This window comes from Lissotriton helveticus, chromosome 7, assembly GCF_964261635.1.
Source record: "Lissotriton helveticus chromosome 7, aLisHel1.1, whole genome shotgun sequence".
Lineage (NCBI taxonomy): Eukaryota > Metazoa > Chordata > Amphibia > Caudata > Salamandridae > Lissotriton > Lissotriton helveticus.
The window spans coordinates 50,718,845-50,736,325 of NC_136068.1; the positions used below are offsets into that span (position 1 = coordinate 50,718,845).

Below are 17,481 nucleotides of genomic sequence, written 5' to 3' on the forward strand. Positions count from 1 at the left end.
TCGTCTCTCGTCCCCTTACCCTTGAACACGCCACCAAGCAACAGATTTAACTCGTAATTGGTGTATCATTTGTAACATTGTGTAACTTGTAAATAATGTAACTTCCTCGTGTAAAGCGCTCTGATACCTCCGGGTCTAGCCAGCGCTATATAAAACACAAATAAATAAATAAAGATAAATAAATAAAATAAGCCGGGAAGATAGGCTGACCGAACCGCCCGCTTAGGGCCTCCACCTGTAAGTAGATGGCCGAGGCCTGACAATGGCAGCTGTCAGTGGCCTCTGTTGGTTGTTGTCCCTATAGACAGAATTTCCCCTGGGTTCTGGACAGAAGTCTGGTCCAAAGGGAGGAATGGGCCACATCACCTTGTTGGCCATGGCGGTACTGTCTGCCATTTGTGAGCGAGTTAAAGTTAAGTGCAGCACAGATGGGTCCACAAGTGAGAAGAAGGGTGCCCCATGGGTTGGTTCAGTGGTGCCAGACAGTACAGACAGAGAGATCCAACTGAGTTCAGAGAGGCATAGAACTGGTAAGTGCCCTCGCAGTAGTGGGCCATTGTCCATGTTCTATCGACCTAAGCAGGAAAGCATATCAAGGTATGGATTAGTCTACCCTGGCTTTAGGTTAGGGGGGGTTGTGTTGGAAAATGGCCCTTCCTCCAGTGTCACCCCAAACGTTTTGCTTTCCTCCTCTTTTTCAGACCTTGTTTTTGTTGGCTTTAGGACTCTGAGCCCTTTATCACTGCTAATCAGTACTAAAATGCATGTTCACTCTCCTCTAAACATGGTAATGCTGGCTCATACCCAAATATCATATTTAATTTACTCATAAATCCCTAGTAAAATGCACTATATGTGCCCAGAGCAAGTAAATTAAATGCTTCAAGTGAACCTGCAGGCACGAAAGCAAAAGAGACACAATTGATGGACAGAATGCAGAACAAATCAAAACATTCACCCCAGTCAAGAGATCTGGGTTCAATCCATCATTCTTTTCCTCACCTTGCCACCCCAGTTTAGGCCTGACCATATGCCAATCAGTATAGACCCTGTGCCTCATGGGAACAGTCCAGCCCGAACTGCCAAGTCAAGTCCTCCCTGGACCTGCAGCACTGGTTGTGCCACCCACTTAAATAGCCCCTTAACAATGACTAAGGCCTGCCACTGCACAGCCTGTGTGTGCAAGTTTAAACTGGCAATGTGACCTAGCATGTTAAAACTCTCTTGCCAAGCCCAAACCTTCGTTTCTAATACATATACATCACCCATATGGTAGGCCCTGGACAGCCAAAGGGCAGGGTTCAGTTTATTTAAAAAGTAGAACTTACTTTTAAGTTCTGCATGTCCTAGTAGTAAAAAACTCTTAGATTCATTCAAGACCTATCTCTCCCATAGGATAACATTGGGATTACATTATTACTTTTTATAAGCGCAATTTCTAATTGGGAAGGGATAAGACTCCCATGTCTGGTGTCTCTAGAATCACAATTTAGAATCACAACTTATGGTGAAGTTAGTTTAATAAATTGCAATTCCGAAAATAACACTTTTTAGAAACTTGGCATTTTCTTACTTTAACCATTTGGTGCCTGCTGTCAGTCTGGGTGGGGTGACAGCTGGGCTTTGTATATCCCCCCTAGACAGTCAAACACAAGGTGTGTCTGATGGATCTTCCTGGGATGATAGGAGGGAGCAGGTGAACACAGCTTCACACTTACACGCGAGTATCTGTGTCCTGTATGCACACAAATAGCTACATACCCCCTTGTAGGGAGGCTGGAGCAAGGACAGTAAGGGAAGACCTCTGTGCACTTCAAAGACCCTTCTTTGAGGTCTCCGCCACTTCAAAGGCACAACTGGTTGTAAGTAATAGACCTCTGACACCATGACTTCTGTACATTTCTGTTCCTGTGACCACTCTGCCAGTAAGAAGAACTGCTGTGCTTTTAAAGGACTCCCATTCAACTGGACTGCTGTTTACGGGACCCCTGCCTTGCTATGTTGCCCTGCTGCTCTTTCCTACCAGGGTGAGAAGGACTGGACCTGCATCACCTGAACTCAGAGTGCCTCCAAGGGCTTGCTGACTTGCCTCCTGATTGAAGTCTCAGGGACAAAAAAGACGTCCAACCCACCTGCTCCAATTCTTGGACTCTACTGCCTATGAGTCTGCCCTGCCAAGTGGTGCCACCCCAGTCCTGGACCCTTGGAAGCAGGCCTAGGTGTTTTGCTCCTGCAGACCCAGGACATCCTCTGCTGCGAGAGCAGAATTGACGCATCAATGCTGTTGCAGGACAAGATCGGAGCATTGTACTCTGAACCAGCGCATTGCCTCCAGAACTGCCATTTCAGAACTGTCGCATTACTGCCATTGCATGGAGAAACCTGGAGCATCACTCCAACTGCGTGGGGATCACCGCCGCATTGCTCAGTTGATCCCTGCATCTTCATTGACGCTAACCACAGATAAAGGTACTTTTGTTCAGCTGTCCTAAGTGGGTCCCTCTTTCTGGCCCGCGCCCATCACAGCCAGCCTGACCTTTTGACTTTCTCCCGCTCTGGCGCAACCAGATATACACTTAAGAGCTTGCTGTTTTTAAACACAATTTTTGCATTTAATCTCAAAAAATTCATATCTCGACTTCTACTCACTGAGGATTTGGCATTTTTGACTTGTTTTATTTATTAAATTAAATTCTATTGTTCTAAACAATGTAACCTTTGGCTTAAAACTTTAAGGGCCAGATGTAGGTAAATCATATTTACCGACTCTTAAATACCGAATTTTACCGATTCGGTATTTAAGAGTCGGTAAATATGAAGGGGGGAGATGTAGGTATTACAGATTCTGTAAATACCGAATCTTTAAGATTCGGTATTTACCAAATCTGTAAATACCGAATCGGTATCGCCCATTGATTCCTATGGGCCTTGAAGCCCATAGGAATCAATGGGCAATACCGATTCTGTAATTACAGAATCGGTATATACCGAATTTGGCAAGGGTGCAGGGGGTGTCACTTTGACACCCTCTGGCACCCCAAAAGGCATGTGCGCCATGTGGCACACAGACATGCCCTAAGGGCATGTCTGTCTGTCACATGGCTAGGTGTGCATGCACACCTGAATTCGGTATTTTAACACCCAATTGGATTGTGTGTTAAAATACCGAATTTGTAGGGCCTTTGGGACTCAGAAGAGTCCCACCTACATCTGGGAATTACCGAATCGGTAAAAATACCGATTTGGTATTTTACAGAATCGGTAAATTTACAGAATCTGTAAATTTACTGATTCTGTAAAATAATGCCCCTACATACCAATTCTTGAATACCGCTCGGTAACGGCCGAAAATACTGACTTTCGGCCGTTACCGACCGACCTACATCTGGCCCTTAGACTTCGGTCAACTTCAGATAACAGGTTTTAATCATCCAGTGACACTTTATCGCTCATTTGCACCTTGGCATGTAATGATTCAGTGTGTGCACACTGGCACTTTATTGCATATTTGCACAATGTAATATAAAGATTATTATTAGTTTCACTGTATATTATTGGGAATGTAATGATAATATGTAATCAGTTTTGAGAAGTTATAGTGATTTCTTGAAAGAGATGTTTATATGTGGTATTAGTGGTGTGTTGCTATATGTAACCACAGTGACATTCCTTAGTTCAGTTGCATTTTGTCCAAAGAAACTGAGAACTGTTCAGCTTTTTTATCCTTGTGTTTTAATGTTTTAATTGCAATAATTGTTATTCATTAAGCCATAAAGAATAAATACATACTAATTGATTTTTTTGTTATTTTGGACTTGTTTTATTTATTGAGTAAAACTCTATTGTTCTAAATTGGCTGGCTATTTTGTGTTTGGTATTTTCACTGTTTGAAATGTTGCACAAATACTTTACACATTGCATCAAGTTGAGCCTGACTGCTATGTGACAAGCTACCAGAGGGTGAGCACAGGATAATTTAGAGTGTGTTGTGACTTACCCTGGCTAGGATTGTGGTTCCTGTATGGACAGGGTGCATACCTCTGTCAAACAGAAACCCAGTTTCTAACACTGACACATCTCTTCATCATCCGGCATACCTTTGCATGTAGTGATGTCAGCCGTTAACTCCTGTAGCTGACGCACAGCCTGTAACACTACAGTATTTACAAGGAGGGAGCTTGGTTTTACCTCCTAGAAGGGATATTTAGCAGCTTTTATGTCGGCCTTAAGCCCACATTGTATATAAATAAATGACACATACACCAAATGCTGTTATAGGTAAGTGGCCCTGAGCAGGTGCACCTGGCCTCTTTTATTGACAGGGTCACCTGGCTGGGGATGCCTGTAGTGGATGGGTGTGGGGTGGGAGTATGTACAGCCCCTAGAGAGGGGTTGCCTTGTTATTTGTCCATCAGAACACTACATTCCTACCACAAAAAGGACAAGGAGTCCAAACTGTGGAAACAAAAGCGCAACAAACTTGGGGGCAGATGTATCAAGCTATTTTTTTGTCGCAAACGCTGCAAATCGCTAAAAAACAGCGTTTGCGACTAAAAAATAGTAAAATGGTATGTATGAAGAAAAATGCCTCGCAATATTAAGGAATCTCAAATTTTGCGGTTCCTTAATATTGCGTAAGCATTTAAGAAATCACAAATTGCGATTTCTTAAATGCAATGTATCAACCATTTCAGAATTGCAAATTTAGGCTAAGAAATCGCAAATTACCACCAGCTTCCGTCAGCATGCCTGGAGCAGTGCTAAATGTTAAGAAGAAAGAGTGTTGGTGTCCGAAGCTCTGCTCAGAAACCTGCAGCTGGTGCAATTAAATGTCAGCGTGCGAAATACCAAGGCTGGTACTCTTAAATCCACCTCATGCCTCTTTAATCCACTACTAGACAAGAACTGCCTCTTTATCTCACTCCTGCAGGTTCACTCTTTCTCCTTTTGTGACAGTTTGTCTGTCTTTCTCTTCCTCCTTCTTTCCAATCTGAGTGTCTTTCCTATCTTGCTCTCAGTAATATCTGGTGCATATATAAACCACTGAGGAGCCACCAGGGCCGGACTGGGAACAGAAATCGGCCCTGGCAAACTAGCCCCCGGCAACCCCCCCCCCACCCAGGGTGAAGGGGAGTGCAGCCTAGCAGTTTGTGAGGGCCGGTTTCAGCCAATTGTGTTACCGAGGGCCGATATTGCAGACCCGGGTAACAAAAACGCCCCCCCCAGGGGCCCAAAACCGGCCCCCACTCTAGTGGCCTACCGGGGAAATGCCTGGTGCCCGCTATGGCCAGTCTGGCCCTGGGAGCCACTGCCCAGTCACAAGTGCAATTGTAGCGGTAGATGTGTCATGGCCAATGCATGCTACAGACAACAGGATTAGGATGTAGACGGGGTGAGCAGGTAGTCATTGGTTGATTGGTGCTTCAGCGTGCCATGGGTGCTTCTTGGCATTTCAACATTGTTGTACTCCACTGTGACTGTAAGATGCTCCCCAGGTAGTAGCACTCGTGCACATACCAGGGACTGGCAGGATGGTGTTTCCAATAGGCTGAATCGGTATGACAGGTTTTGAAGACTTGGCTTCATGTTCACAGGGACTCGTCCTTAATTCATCAACGGCTAGAGCTATGGTGACCACAAAGCCTTCATAGCTTTGTGAATCTCTAAGGTGCTGGTGCTCTGGGTTTTCTACTTGTTTAATGCATCTGCATCTCTTAGCCTGGATGTCATGGTTCTCTAGGCAGCCTGTGACTGTGTCTGGATGTTTCCGCTGGGAAGCTTGGGCCAAAGAAACAGTGTGGGCATGTGTGCGGCTTACTCTTGGTTGCCCCGCTGGGCTGTGGCCAGGTCGCCGCTCCACACCAGTGGTTTGCTTCTGTAGGATGTCGTAGGGATGCTCACCCTTGGCCTCTCCTCTTACAGGGACCTTGCATAATGTAGAAGGCAGTGGGGACCTGGGATGCAGAACAGAGGGGCATATTATCAAGCAGGGCGTTAAAATTATTGCTGTTTTAGCGGCAGAAAACTTGCGCTAATGCAACGATAATGGGCTTGATAATATGCCCTGGAGAATTCTAATTTAAACCCAGGTTCACACCAGAACACGGGTTTCTATTGGAATTCAAAAGGCCATATTATCAAGCCCATTATTGCCGCTTTAGATGCAGTTTTCTGCTGCTAAAACAGCAATAATTTTTAACGCCACCCTTGATAATATGCCCCAGAGTCCCCTATGGCACTCCCACTGATTTTTCTGATTTCTATTTTTGTTTTGCTTATTTTCCTACATTATGCACCTAGCCAGCTGTGGGTGCCAGGCCGCTTCATGCAATGCCACTTTTCCTGAGCTTTGTCGGCGAGGGACGGCCTGCGCCCAAGTGCTGCTCATCCTGCAGACGGGCTGCACAGGCCCCGCCGGGGCAACATCCCTTAGGAGTAGCTCTACTGACTCTTGCACGTGCGGGCGGGTCCTGCAGATGCTGTGGCGGCTTCCGACCATGGCGCCTCCTCACTGGCAGGGCGCTATCTGTCTTCTGCTGCGCACCGCTCTTCCCACTTGCGAGTAGTGCAATGGCGCTACTCGTCCCCCTCCTCACCAGGATGTTAGGTTGCCCAGATGTAAGGTCAGTAGTCAGAGATGGCAATGGCCTGCGTGACAGGTGGGGTTCGCCCACCTCATCACCAATGTTATGTTGTGGAGCCTAGGCCCACATGCTAATTAAACAAGCACTGACAAAGCCAGTAGGTTTCGCCTATGCATAGCTATTGGCTTTGGCAATGTGTTTTAGCCGTTATATACACCAGTGTGGCTGCTGTTCCACATGGTTAAACGTTAGCGCAGTGGAGTTGGGTGTGGTAGATTGGAGTGGGTAGATTGGGGTAAAGTGGAATGATGTGAAATGAGGTAGATTGGAGTGGAGTGGAGTGGGCCACTTTGGCATAGAGTGGAGTTGAGCGTAGAGTGGTGTAAAATGGGGGGGGGGGGTAGATTGGGCTAAATTGGAGTGGGGTAGGTGGGTAGATTAGCGTGGTAGATTGAAATGGGTAGATTGGGGTGGAGTGGGGTAGATTGGAGTGCAGTACATTATAGTAGGGTAGTTAGGAGTAGTGTAGATTTGGGTAGAGTGGAGTGGGATATTTTAGGATATTTTGAGGTACAGTTGAGTGGAGTGGGGTAGATTGGAGTGGATAGATTATAGTGGGGTAGTTAGGAGTAGTGTAGATTTGGGTAGAGTGGAGTGGGATATTTTAGGATATTTTGAGGTACAGTTGAGTGGAGTGGGGTAGATTGGATAAGAGTGGATAGACTGGATTGGTGTAAATTGGGTGGATTATAGTAGGGGTGCAATGAAGGAGGTAGATTGGGGTGGAGTATATTGGAGTGGTGTTGGTAGATGGGGTGGGATGGGGTACATTGGAGTGGGCTGGAGTGGGGTAGAATGGGGTAGTGTGGGGTATTGAGGGGTGCAGTGGGGTAGATTGGAATGGGGGTTTGGAGTAGGGGAGTGGGTTGGATTGAGTGGAGTAGATTGTGTTGTTTAGCCTCAGTAGCTCATGATGGTTTCCACTAATCAGAAGTAGCTCTCACTACAGAAAAGGTTGGAGACCCTGCTCAAGCTAGCATGAGCCGGGCCCTGAGAAGAGGGGACTGTGGTGACCACGGAAACCTCCTCTGGGTCCAGCTTGTTACAACTGATATATATTGTTTCTGGTGCAGGCACCCCCAGGAACAATGGTCAAAGTGTCTCTGCAGACACACACACACACGGTGAGCTGCTTGCCGCTGTTGAAAGCAAGTCTGTGCCATGCACCTTCCTCTAACCCAGGGGCAGACGGTGCTTTTAGGGCAATCTGGCAGAAGGCCAGTCTGACCGAGTCAGTGTGGGACTGTTTTTCAATCAATCAATCAATCAGTGCAGTTATAGAGCGCACTTCTCACCCGTGAGGGTTTCAAGGCGCTGAGGGAGGGGGGCAGTGGGGGGGGGGGTGCTGCTACTGCTCGAACAGCCAGGTCTTGAGGTGTCTCCTGAAGGTGCTGAGGTCTTGGGTCAGTCGGAGGTGGGTGGGGAGGGAGTTCCAGGTCTTGGCGGGGAGGTAGGAGAAAGATCTGCCGCCTGTTGTTGTTCTTCTGGTGCGTGGTACGGTGGCGAGGGCGAGGCTGGCTGAGCGGAGTTGGCGAGTCGGGGTGTAGAACGAGAGGCGCTTGTTGAGGTATTCGGGTCCAGCGTTGTGGAACGCTTTGTGTGCGTGGATGAGGAGCTTGAACGTGATCCTCTTGTTGACGGGGAGCCAGTGCAGGCCTCTCAGGTGGGTGGTGATGTGGCTGTGGTGGGCGATGTCCCGGATGAAGCTTGCGGAGGCATTCTGTATGCGTTGTAGTCTTTTCTGTAGCTTGGCCGTTGTCCCTGCATAGAGTGTGTTGCCATTTGGCCGTTTGGGGGCCTGTTTTACAGGTTGCTTGGAACTTTTTTTTTTCACTGTTTATTTTCCTTTTTTTTACAACATTGCCTGAAGCAAGCACAGAAGCATGTAGACTCCCATAGCTTGCAAGACACCTATACAGCTTGCCTTTACACGTTTAAAACAGGCCTGATTTGCATATGTAGGTCAATTTTTAAGCTATCTAATCTGCTGGTGGGTTCCAATTTTATTTTCGAGCCGAGGCCTATTTTCTCTTCTAGTCCAACCCTGCTGCTGTCTGAGATTCTGACACTCCCACAGACGCGGCCAGGCCGGCACGCCAGAGAGCCGCTTGGATCTTTAGACACTAGCACAGTGGCCCAGGTAGATTTTTCAATGTTTACACCGGGTAATCCATGTCAGAGATATGTATATTTTAACCAGGTTGTTTCTGTAGTTTATTTCCATTCAATGTGTGACTCTTGCAGACTTTTCGTGCATAAAAGGTGGACCGAGTTGTCTCTATATGTCTGTGTTTGTTCATGGTATGGGTGGTGTGCATTATAGGGCATGACCGATAGCTCTAAAATGGGGATTTATGCAGTGAGAACTTCTGACAGTGCCTGCTGGAGGCTCATAAGGATGTTCAGATCACATGTTCATTCAATCATTGGCCTCTCTAAAGAGTGCACAGAAAGACAGGAAACCCTTCACTTCCATTACCTCCTCGTCCAGTCTCCCCGTCCCATTCCTTAACAGTGAGCAGCTAGTCTGCTCTACAGAAGCCGATTACCTAGCCGAGCTTTTGCACTTCCCTCAACATGGCGTCCCCATCATGTGACAATAAAGGGGGAAGTGCGGTAGAGGAACTTCCTGAGAATACCAAAGAAAAAACTCAGAAACGAAACAATCACCCCAAAACCAAATACAGGGAGGGAGGGAAGGGCTCAGGAATGGGACGGGGAGACCAGGGCTCGGAGTAATGATTATTACCGGTGAGTAACCGGGCATTAATCAATGTCAGTGACACAGTCCTTGTTTATATTTCAGAACAGGAGTGACTGCGGCCCTCTGAAGACCAAGATTCCATCCACACCCCCAGCAGTTTCCAAGTCACAGTCTAATAATCTCAGCATTGAAATACTTCTAATTCTAATTATTAATAGAGAAAACATTGTGTCTAATTATTGATCTGATACTGCTTACAAGCATTAGCAAAGCAAGTTGGATTGGGTAGTTTTTGGCATATTTTCAGAGCTGTTTAAAGGCATGGGTAAAGTGTGCACTGGCCCCAGGACCCCAGCCTTTCAGCCCCGCCCTCCCCCGCCCACCTCTCCCCCCCCACCCCTGATAGGGCTAGCTCCTCTGCAGAGAGTCTTGCCCTGGTGGCCTAGAACAGTTCTTAAACAGCTTGTTTTAAATACTGCTTTCCTTTCATTTATTTTTAATGTGAGGGATATGAGATGCAACATCCATAATAGAGCTTGTTTTAGATCAAAATATGACCTCACATATGAGAAATGGGTGGGGGGGTCACAAAGATTATTTTTAATTGTAGCGAGCTGCTGCTGCATTATCATTTTAAAAACACACGCCATTGGTTATGAATAGTAGCTGCAAACAGATTTGGAATGTGGGTCACTGTCCTGTGCATTGGCCGCAGAGAGCAGGGAAGAGATGAAACTGTATCCTAAATTCAAAGCTGTCAACCGCCCCCCCCCCAAAAATACCTTTGGCCGAGGGCCACGGAAATCCTTAAAATGTCCCAGCATCATATGTTGATTGCTGGGTGAGGTCTACAGGAGCAGAACATTCACAGTCTCTCAAGTCCGGGCTATTTCTTTGATTTTCCCCAGAGACAGATGTCACTCATTTGACATTAGCACGTCAGTGACGTCACTCATTGCCACATTGAAACCATAGAAGTGTCACTCATCACTCAGCAATCTGCAAGCTTGGCATCTGTGTTAATGTGAGGGCAAAACGGGATGCACTAAAAGCGCTGGTCTGAACTGGTGCCAGCTTCTGAATGCGCGCGTCATGGGGCGGTGAATGCGCCTGTGTGTACCCGCGTCCGCGGCTCTCTGCCAACTCCTGGGTTTCGTTTCTCGTCTTTGCCGTCTCCGGGCGACGCCTCCTCCCCGGGTGTCAGGGCTGGGAAGGTATTTTCACAAACATCTATCCGTGCAACCTCCGTGCGGCAGCTGGCAGCGCCGGGCACCTCTGGACATGGGCAAGGGAGAGAAGTCCGCGCCTGCGCCCGAGAGCGCCCTGGGGCCCGAGGACCGCGGGTCCGACGAGGGGCTCCTGCCCGCCCTGGAGGCCGGAGTCAAGGGCGAGCCTCAAGCCCGGACCGGTGAGTACCACAGGTTCGAGTCCCAGCACACCTGTAAACCATCGGAGGTCGCGTACATGCAGGGCTTTAAGTGGGCCGGGTCTCCCCGGTGCTGAGCACCGGCAGTTTTTTAAAGCGGGTCTCTATCGGGCGCTGTTTTGTGCCCTGGCACAGGCGGTCCGCAGTGACAGGAGGCACATGGATGTGCGGGTGCTGAGCGTTGTAGGGGGAAGGGAACCCCTTTAAAGAGAGTCATTTCTCTCTGGATTTCCCTTCTCTCTTTGAATCTCAGGAGCAGCAGCATTGTTGTGATGTCACCAGAGCTCTAAGTGGAAGCTTTTTCAATATTCTATACAAGCCATAGTTGCTGCTTATTTATCTTATGCAACTAACAACCATTGACAAAGCCAATAGTCCTGACTTGTCGGTCTGATGTGACTTGTATCATATATCTGGACGCAATGACAGGAGCACAAAATACAAGCTGGGCGGCACAACAAGCTAAGCACAGATTTTTAGCTTATGTGTTTTAAAGCCACACCCTCAATTACATTGCCACGCCCTTTTGAGAGACCCCCAGTTTTTTCATTACACTTAAAGACCTGCGTACATGGTTACAACTGGCTGTGGTTCCTTAGCGGAAGGAATATGTTAATGGAGTACCCTAACTCAGGAAGAAATATCTTAGCAGTGTACCCTAACTCAGGAAGAAATATCTTAGCAGTGTACCCTAAGTCAGGAAGGAACATCTTAGCAGTGTACCCTAAGTCAGGAAGGAACATCTTAGCAGTGTACCCTAAGTCAGGAAGGAACATCTTAGCAGTGTACCCTAAGTCAGGAACGAACATCTTAGCAGTGTACCCTAACTCAGGAAGAAATATCTTAGCAGTGTACCCTAAGTCAGGAACGAACATCTTAGCAGTGTACCCTAAGTCAGGAAGGAACATCTTAGCAGTGTACCCTAAGTCAGGAAGGAACATCTTAGCAGTGTACCCTAACTCAGGAAGAAATATCTTAGCAGTGTACCCTAACTCAGGAAGAAATATCTTAGCAGTGTACCCTAAGTCAGGAACGAACATCTTAGCAGTGTACCCTAAGTCAGGAAGGAACATCTTAGCAGTGTACCCTAAGTCAGGAAGGAACATCTTAGCAGTGTACCCTAAGTCAGGAAGGAACATCTTAGCAGTGTACCCTAACCCAGGAAGAAATATCTTAGCAGTGTACCCTAACTCAGGAAGAAATATCTTAGCAGTGTACCCTAAGTCAGGAAGGAACATCTTAGCAGTGTACCCTAAGTCAGGAAGGAACATCTTAGCAGTGTACCCTAAGTCAGGAAGGAACATCTTAGCAGTGTACCCTAAGTCAGGAACGAACATCTTAGCAGTGTACCCTAAGTCAGGAAGGAACATCTTAGCAGTGTACCCTAAGTCAGGAACGAACATCTTAGCAGTGTACCCTAAGTCAGGAAGGAACATCTTAGCAGTGTACCCTAAGTCAGGAAGGAACATCTTAGCGGGTACCCTAACTCAGAACAAACATGTGAGCAGTGCCCCCTAAGTCAAGAAGTGATGTGTTAGCAGTGCCCCCTCCCCGTGAGAGCGATGCAAACTTTGGAACTGGGGAAACAGGTTCGAAACTCGCGTCGGCTCAGCATCCTGTTATTCAAGACAAGTGACTCGTTCATTCCGTGCCCTAAAAGGCACCCGTTGCGCCCTGAGCTCTACTGCCTTTTAATCATTTAAAGGGCATCCTTTGTCTCGCGTCCTCTTCCGCCTCCAACCCACGCTTCTCCTCGCGGGCGCAAGGGAGAACTATTCTGATCCATCCAGGCATCCGTATCTTTTTAATAGCAGGTTCCTGCAGCTTGGAACCTATGAAAGGTGACACATATTGCTCCGCACACAGGTATTATTGTCGCACCTCTTTCTATTTCAAAATAGTTACGGAATTACCCAGGGCTTTAAGTGGGGCGGGTCTCTCGGGATCTCAGACTCGGCAGTAATCAAAACAGGCATTGAAAAAAGGGGCCCTCTCTTAATTTCCTTACCTTTAAAGACAAGCATTGGCATAGCCAATAGGTCTCGCCTTTGGGACATTATAAATGTTTAGCCAGGCAACAGTTGATGTTGCACCAAGGATATTGTGCAGCAGAATTAAATACTTGAAAGGTCCCAAAGGCGAGACCTATTGGCTATGCCAATGCCTGTGTTATCGTTTTTGTTTCACTGGAACGGAAAAACAGAATTCTTTTCCTTAAAATGACCAAAAAAGAATTCATTAAACACTGCTTTTCTTCATGGTAGTTTCTTTATACAGGGATTTCTTCTTATGAATGTTTTCTCACTGACATTATCCTAAATAAAAGGCTGTTTGCCCTCGTTATAAGTCTGCGGAAGCAGCCTGAAATTAACAATCAGATTTTGTTTCGCGAAAGTTACACTAAGTGGCCAGCAGATATAAACAGTCAACGTCTCAAATAGTGTTAAATATTTCTTTCCATTTTGTTAACAGCTACCCTGCCTGGGTTGCAGCATTTTATTTAAAGAGTCATAGTGCATTAAACTTGTTTGGAAATTAGAATAACTATTGCAATTGCATTATATATCCTTAAAATGGCAAAAGATTAATTACAGATTCTCCCTACTACTTCAATATTGAGAAAGAAAAACTAGTACGAAAACAAGAATGGGGAATACCTTTTTTATGAGCAGAACTCATTAGAAATCACACATTCAACCCTGTGAACAGACGCCCTATAATCTTTCTTGCGGCGACTACAGATGATTACAGCACACAAATGATAGTTTTGACCTGCAGGTGGCGATAGGTGACCACGTCCTGAAATTACTATCAGTAATATCCACGATTTGAAAGTATCCAAAAGTGTGATAAGGGACACGTGCGACGATTGCAGCCGCGGCCCATGGAGGGAGTTACGGTGGGGCAGGAAGGCAGGGCGGGGGAGGGGCAGTGTGGGGGGTGCTTAAAACCGGAGTATGGATAATTGGAGGTAAGTAAACTATTTAATAAATAAAAATAATTTCGTGGCGCGCACTGCCTCACATTTTGTTTTTTAGCACCACCCACCCTGCCCCTCCCCCACCCCGCCTTCCTGCCCCCCCGTAACTCCCTCCACGGGCCGTGGCTGGACGATTGCATTTGAAAACCATATTATGCAGCAGGAATGGTAAAATTATGGGACACAAAAATGCTAATTATGCAGCATGGTACAGTGACAGTGTTCTTTTTTACCTAGTCATTTTAACAAACATAAATCAAAGCAATCAGCAACTAAAATAAACAAGCATTGCTCGGAGGCGGATGTCCATTACTCTCAGCGAGTGTGCTCAGAAGTAGCGACAGCTCAGCGGTGCAGGAATGACAGCAGCAATGACGGGAGGCATGGGGTGCAAGAGAGGAGGCAACAGAAGGCCAGAAATGTCCAACAAGAAGGAACAAGCATGCGAGTGGTGCGCGCGAGCGCCACAGCGAGCCATGTGTTTTGAACTATCGCGCACGCGTCTGGGCGCGATAATTCAAAACACATGGTGCCCGTGTGGGTAACCGCAAGCAATAGGCCACACACGCACTAGCGTGCGTGTGGTGAGCTTTCTGAAGCCCCTTACAGTAAGTCACCCAGCTCAGCGCATGCGCGCTGCTAAGCGAGACCTAACAAAAACCAGTTTAAAAAAAACAAAACAATATTTCTAAAAACAGTTAATGTCATTCGTGTCATCATGCAGCTCCTGTTTACATTTCACGTGGTTTACTTAATCTTGCTTTTTACATTTTTCTGTATTATTTTTTATGAAGTATGTTACTGTTGTATAATACAAGCAGGGTGATTTGAGGTTGGGTATTTATGACGGTGCACATATCAGAACTCAGGATCTAAGGCTGAAGTTAGAACGAGTTTTTCACAGTACCCGTCAGTGCGCCAGAATTATGTTCAGAAGACATGCCCATCCAATCCCTGGCCTCTCTGCAGATGGCACAGAACAATGGTCATATGTGCCAATTGTAATTGTAATGATTCTATGGGAAAGTGTGTGAAAGAGTTACACTGCTGCCGAAATATGGACATGACAAAAATTTCTGAGAGACCGTAGAGGAAAGTGTTGAGAGTGGAAGAACAGGAGCAACTGAGACATTATGTAGACACCGAACCCTTCAAAACTTCGTAAAGTTTAATTCACAGTCTAATATTTTCAGAATTGAAACATGTTACATTCTCACTATTCACAACAAAATTATTGTTTTAATGTATCTGTTAGAGCTAACAAGCACTCGCAAAGCCAATAGTTTTGTTTAGTTATAGGTGCATGTACATTACACTGTAATATGTCTAGATGCCACACATATAGGTTACAGAGAGGCACCAAATACCAGGAATATAACAGAAACCCCTGTGGTGCGTGGGGGGACGGGGAGCAGCCTAAAAGGCAGAGGGGGCTCCTAAAGCCCAACCAGCAAAACTAAAAATAAAATAAATAACTCATGTTTTTATGACAGTGCCTGAGGCCTTTTTAGGTCTTGGCTAGCGTAGGCTGCGCATGGGCAGTCTCGCTTGTTAGGTCTTGGCTAGCGTAAGCTGCGCATGCGCAGTCTCCCTTGTTAGGTCTCGGCTAGCGTAGGCTGCGCATGCGCAGTCTCGCTTGCGAGATCTCATGTCTTAGAGTAGGGAGGCTTGAACCAGCCCCTCTTCTCCATTGGCTGGCTGCCTAAACGGCAGCTAGCCATTGGAGAAGAGGGTTCTGTAACGTCATTTTTGGTAGCTAAGCCCCGTCTGTTTCGGATTGAGGGGCGTGTTTTTTTCGTTTCTTTCTCTCTTCGAAAAACACGCCCCCCAGTCTGCAAAGGACGGGGATTACAGAGCACGGCTCAGTAGGCACCCGTTACAACATGGCAGTTATATGTGCGCAGGCCTCTCCTCGTTTTGTCCGTGCTGTGGCTCTGTAGAGCTCGTGTTTATTTAAGACTGAGTTCTGTATTATTCTATATACATTTTACATTTGTTTTGGCCAGTTTTCATAAATTCTTGGAAGTCACGAGGATTGCTGCCATCACGTCACAGGTTGCACTTCTCAATTTTTTGTGAACCGTGACAGCATGACAAAAATTAAAAACTTACGCCGAAGAATTTTCAAAAATGGATATATGACGTCCAGCAGCACTGGCAGCAGAGCTGCGCGCGCTCAGTTCACGCGCAGAATGTTTTACTTTATAAGTTACCGGGATATTCACACGCGCGTCTCCACTCAGGTCCATGACTGAGACACTCTAGTAGGTCCCTCACACAGATCAAGCAGCAGCACTTCAGGCCTCTGGACAGACATATGTCTCGCGCTTGGAGTCTTCCATACAAAACCGAAAGTGCCCGCACACACAGGGAGGTGGAGACAGGCACGCCCACCTGACAGAGGGATAGAAAACAAAACTAAGTTTGGACTCTCTTCACTTCCGGAATCATGGCCTCAGCAGCAGCCGCCGCACCTCAGTTCGGGAATCTCAAGGAAGAGATAAGCTGTTCGATCTGTTTGGAATATTTTTGTGATCCGGTGACCATCGATTGTGGGCACAACTTCTGCCGCTCCTGCATCACTCGCAGCTGGGAGGGAAGAGATGACAACTTCCCGTGTCCACAGTGCAGAGAAACATCTCTGGTAAGACATCTCCGGCCCAACAGGTAACTTGGAAACATTGTGGAAATAGCAAAACAGCTCCATCGCCCCCAGGCGAAACCCAGTGAGGACACTCTATGCGACAAACACGAGGAGAGGCTGCGGCTTTTCTGTTCCTGCCTACACCGGAGCCTTCCCCTGCTGCACTGCAGAGGCGCCATCTTCCCGGCTCCATCTTTCATCCGTCTGCGCGCACAACATGAAGGCCCGGGCCCTCGCGCACTGACAGGTTTAGCACAGCTGCTGAGGGCGGGAGGTTCACCGCGAGAGCGCACATTCCCGGACAAACACTCATTTCCGGCCCTCTGTTTACGTCCCCCACCCCCATCCAAGCTGCTCTCCGCAGGCACCACCTGACCAGGCCCGTCTTGGGGAGCCCGGCGCCTGTGTTCCTGCTCTGACCCTGTTTGGGTAGATTGTGACCGAGTGTCTGCTTTTGGCCCACCTATCGGGAGCATCCCCCTCCTCTCAGAATTGTCTCGTAGCTGCCCTGTGTATTTTTTTTATTCACAGTGAGTCGGGGCCCATGACCAGTGCTTTCTACTCCATGTAGCGGTTAAGAAGACATGACCCAGATGGACCGGACAGCAGCCTGTCCAAGGCCGCACTTTCAAAAGGGAGGGGTGTTGGAACATCCTTACTTTCACTTTCATTTTACTTACTCATCCTATAGAAACTAGGGAGTAAGTAACCAGAAATTGACACCTCCCCCATCCCCCAACTTTAAGCCCACCCAATATTGATGTAGTGGAGTGAAGCAAGCGAGCAAGCTCAGATAGCACTACTGTGTTTAGGAGTAAAGCAGGGTAGGAGAAATCCCCCACCAATATCTATTTTTTTTTAATTGGGCTAATTGATGAATTTTACAGCGCAGTCTTCCATTCACAACTAAAGAAGAACAAGGCTAATCATAACTAGGGCTCCCGGTTTTATGGTATTTTTTTGTGCTTATTTTTTCATCTGTATTTATCCATATTTATTTTGGGTTTTGTGGAAAATGAAGCTGAAATTAGTACATTTCCACATTTATTTAAACCGGTAAATATGCACTCCTGCTTGAATGCC

The 17,481-nt window shown here is 46.9% G+C and overlaps 1 protein-coding gene across 2 annotated transcripts in view; it reads left to right on the top strand.

The window, feature by feature from the left end:
- Positions 1-10,385: 10,385 nt before the first annotated feature.
- The window catches only part of LOC144768003 (early activation antigen CD69-like), an 81,018-nt gene continuing 73,922 nt past the window's right edge, over positions 10,386-17,481 (top strand). For both annotated transcript variants that reach the window (XM_078651395.1, XM_078651393.1), the window contains exon 1: positions 10,386-10,756. In XM_078651395.1, the coding sequence (XP_078507521.1) occupies positions 10,453-10,756 (304 nt within the window). In that variant the 5' untranslated portion in view covers positions 10,386-10,452. The remainder of the gene's footprint in view (positions 10,757-17,481) is intronic.